Raw genomic sequence first — 4,553 nt, 5'->3', positions numbered from 1 at the left:
CCCTCTTCCACTCCCCCCTCTCTCGCTGGCTGTCTCTCTGCCAAATAAATGGATAAAATCTTAAAAAAAAAAAAAGTTAAGGATGTCTTCATGGAAGGAATCAGATCTCCTATAAAGACAGAATAAGACTTGGATAGAGGAATAGGTCAAAGAGGGCATTTTAGGTAAGAAATAGATTGTGAGTAAATATTCTAAGTTAGGAGGTAGCTCTAGTGCATCAATGAATTGAGAAGTGATTGGTATGTCTCTGGAGTTAGATTCTTAAAGGTGAATGGTAGAAAATAAAGTCATAAAGTATTATAAACCCCCATCTATGAAGTCCTTGGAATACTGAGATAAAGTACAAAAATTTGGTTTGGATAGTGATGAAGAGCTAAAAACATTTCCAGTCCATAAGAACATATGTACAATAGAAAAAGATTTTATAGAAAACCAATTAAAAAGTTCTCTATGCTGTAAGAGTGAAATGAAACAAGACAATGTCAGAGTTGCTTCAGGAGATGAATCTATAGGATTTGGTCAGATTCTTCAAAGGGAATGAAGAAGACTGCAACTCTGGTGGATCATTTCACATTTTTGCCTCTTTTCCATAAATCCTAATCTCTCTCCCAATCTTAATTTAACTCCCACTTCTTCCATTATTGATCAACATGAATTTTTTCTCTTCATTATTGTTTTCAAGTAAAGAAGATTTGTGAGAGAGAGAGATTGGAAGAGATTGTGCAAAAAAATCTACATGATACTTAGTCTAACTTTAGTAACAGCCACTTGATTTAACTTCAGAATCCCAAAGGATATCCATCTTTAATTGATGCCTTTTGGTTTACCTGTGTTTTGGGGACCAAATCTCTCAGATTAAGAGTTTTTGCAGAAATACCCAGATGCCAGTGCCAAGGAAATCCCTCTAGAATCAATGGAAAACTAACTTTGCCATAAGGCTAACATAATTATTGTCACTGACCTACTGGTAGAGTATCCTAGATCATAATAATTTATTCCCAAATGTTTTAAAGACCAAGATATTTATTCTTAATTTCTCTAATAACAAATATCACATGGCCAATCAGCTACTATAAGATGTCAATGAACTCAAAAATATGAGAACTGATTTCTAATATATTTAAAATATTAATAATACAGAAATACACATTTCCCTGAAACACTCAGCATTTTAATTGGTGATGCATTTTATCTACTTAATAACTTTTCAGCTTGTCTCTAAATTGAAGATACTATGAAAAGCCATAACAAGACACAGTACAATGGATCATTCTGACCTATTCTGAGTTCAAAAGTACCATTCTTTATCAATAAATATACAGGTAAGGATATAAATGATTCTGTAGTATAATTCTGAGAGAAGAATAAAATTGATTTCTAATTCAGCTGAATAATTTACATTTTAAATTAAGGGAGAGAAATTAATTTTCATTATTACCCTGATTCAGTATCTTCTATATAAAATAGTGATTATTGAAAACTAGCCCAAATTCCACACATTTATTCAGTTGCTTTACAACTAGGTTTTGTGAAAATAATGATAAAAAGTTGTCTTTGAGCATTTTTATTGTTTTTCCAAAACAGTATAATTCTGAAAGATTTTTTACAGTGTTATAGACCTAAGATATAAAAGGCAAACTTATTTTATTCATTTTATCCTCTAGTGATACAACTCCAGAAAACCTTACCTTACTATGTGAGCAAATAGAAAAAATACTATATTAAATTCAATGTAGAAAAAGGTAAGAAATAGAGAAAAGGCTAACCAAAATGTGTTTTTAAAACAATATATTTTGAAGAACTTACAGGCTCTTCTCCAAAATTGTGTAACTGAAAAATGGTGAGGCCAAAGATTTAACAATTTTTGGAAGAAAAGAAAAGAAATTTTAGCATTCTTTAAAACCCATGTTTCTTGTAATATTATGTTGCTAACCTATAATAAATATAAATTTAGTGCTCATTGAATTTTAATAAATCTGTAGTGGATTAGGAGTAAATAATGAGTTTATAAACACAAATAATCAAAAACTAAATGTAGAATCTTCATGTGGTTCACAAAAATGAGAACATCAGTTTCTACAGAAGTATAAAAGAATACAAGATAGGTATTTATAATAACATTCTGAATGGAGACTTGGTAGCCAAATCTCACGTTAGACATGCATGTAAGACACTTAAAACTAGAAAGTGTTAGGATAAATGAATATTTAAGAGTAATAACTTATTGGGAGGGTGTATCACACCTCCATGGGAGTAGGATCTAGAATGTATTGAAATAAAAATAAGAACAGTATCAAAATTAACTTACTAAGAAATTTTTTAAATGTTCTATCTATATTTTTACCCCATCTTAAAGGATGAATAAGTATTAAAATATCCCTTGGTAAGCTTCTCCATGAAGGAATACTAAGTTAGAGAAATCATTTTTAAAACCCACTGTGCTTCTGTGAAATTTTAAAAATAATACACTTAGACATTTAAAATGTCTAAAATAATTTATTTCTTTCTAAACATTATATCAATTCCATGGGATAGTAGCTAAAATGTGTTTTGTTTTTTTTTTTCTTGGAGAAAAAGACACCATAAGAAAATGTCTTCTAATTTTGGAAATGCCAAATGATACACTGACCAGACATTTGTACATTAACATCCGATAACTTATGCAAAAAACACCTTTCTGAACTGGGAATTCACACAGTCATTTTTAGATGATCCCTGGGTACACAATCTGTGATACGTTTCTTCTCACAGACTTGACCTACTGTGCATGTGCTAGTTTGTAGTGACAGCATAAGATGATTTAAAAGTAGCTTCTTTCTTTTTGTACATGGGAAAATTCGAGGGGAGAATAAACACACTCTAAATTAGAATTTCATTTCTCTATAATTTCTATCTCAGTTGAAAAGCCAGGAATGACTACGGAAAATCAATCCTTGACAATAGAGTTCATCCTCATAGGATTTACAGATCATCCAGTGCTGAAGATTCTTCTGTTTTTGGTGTTCATTGCCATTTATCTGATCACCATGGTGGGGAATCTTGGCCTGGTGGCATTGATTTTTATGGAGCATCGTCTTCACATACCAATGTACATCTTTCTGGGCAACCTGGCTTTCATGGATTCCTGTTGTTCCTGTGCCATTACCCCCAAAATGTTAGAAAACTTCTTTTCTAAGGACAGAAGCATTTCCCTATATGAATGCTTGGCACAATTCTATTTTCTCTGCCTTGCTGAAACTGCAGACTGCTTTCTTTTGGCAGCAATGGCCTATGATCGCTATGTGGCCATATGCAGCCCACTGCAGTACCACACCAAGATGTCAAAGAAACTCTGCATTCAGATGACTATTGGGACCTTCATAGCTAGTAACCTGCATTCCATGATCCACGTAGGGCTTCTATTAAGGTTAACTTTCTGCAGGTCTAATCAAATTGACCACTTCTTTTGTGATATTCTTCCACTCTATAGACTCTCTTGTACTGACCCTTATATCAATGAACTAATGATCTATATTTTTTCAATGCCAATTCAAATCTTCACCATTGCCATTGTCTTGGTCTCTTATATCTGCATCCTTTTCACAATTTTCAACATGAAATCCAAAAAAGGGAGAGGTAAAGCTTTTTCTACCTGTGCATCCCACTTTCTATCAGTTTCAATATTCTACATTTGTCTTCTCATGTATATTCGACCATTTGAAGAAGGGGATAAAGATATACCAGTGGCAATTTTCTATACAATAGTAATTCCTTTATTAAACCCTTTTATTTATAGTCTTAGAAATAAGGAGGTGATAAGTGTTCTTAAAAAACTTATGAAAAATTATAATATTCCTAAATAAACTTCATCCTCTATGGAAAAGTGATTTCCATTTATAAAAATGTTTTATACATAAGGGACAAAGAAAAAACTGTTTTATACAAAATATTAATCTCTAAATCATTAAAGTGTGTCTGCTAAAATATATATGGATGTGATTTCAGAATTGTCGGACAAATCTTACTGCAAATTCCACAATTACCAGAGCAAATCAGGAGAAAACCCAATGGTAACCTTCATTACCAACTCTTATTACTCTCACTGAATTTGTCAGGCTGTTGTTCCAAACCTTAATAAATCAACATAGCATTAAATTTAAACGATTAAATGTGTAGAAGAGTCACCTTGATTTATCTTGTCTAGTGAATGGAAGACATTACATCTGATCCTATTAGAATGTTTGAAATATTTAAGATTTCCTGGCAGGAGAATAAAATGATCATTTTCATTCAGAAAACTGATCTGGGAGACACATGTAAGTTAGTCTGGGGGGAGAGAGCCTAGACTCAAACTAACTAATTGCAATAATCTATATTTAAAATAATGAAGTCTGATCTAGATAAGACTCGAAGAATGGGAAAAAAGAGAATGAGAAGGAACACACACATAGTCACACACACATTTTGTAGAATAATTAACAGTGAATTATAACAAGTTGGCTACAGTAGATTAAGATCTACTTTAACCTCTATTATGATTAAGATTCTTTACTTTTTTTATTAAGGATCAATCA

General features: G+C 31.9%; 1 protein-coding gene across 1 annotated transcript; it reads left to right on the top strand.

Moving 5' to 3' along the window:
* The first annotated feature begins 2,912 nt into the window (after positions 1–2,912).
* Positions 2,913–3,842, top strand: LOC123784316 (olfactory receptor 5K4-like). Its single transcript, XM_045785644.1, has one exon. The coding sequence runs from the start codon at positions 2,913–2,915 to the stop codon at positions 3,840–3,842; it is 930 nt and encodes a 309-aa protein (XP_045641600.1).
* The last annotated feature ends 711 nt before the right edge of the window (positions 3,843–4,553 follow it).

The sequence above is a fragment of the Ursus americanus genome, chromosome 4 (assembly GCF_024610735.1).
Source record: "Ursus americanus isolate L20-20 chromosome 4, mUrsAme1.1.p, whole genome shotgun sequence".
NCBI lineage: Eukaryota > Metazoa > Chordata > Mammalia > Carnivora > Ursidae > Ursus > Ursus americanus.
The sequence above is the reverse complement of the archived record's forward strand: the minus strand, read 5'-3'. Positions and strand labels throughout refer to the sequence as shown.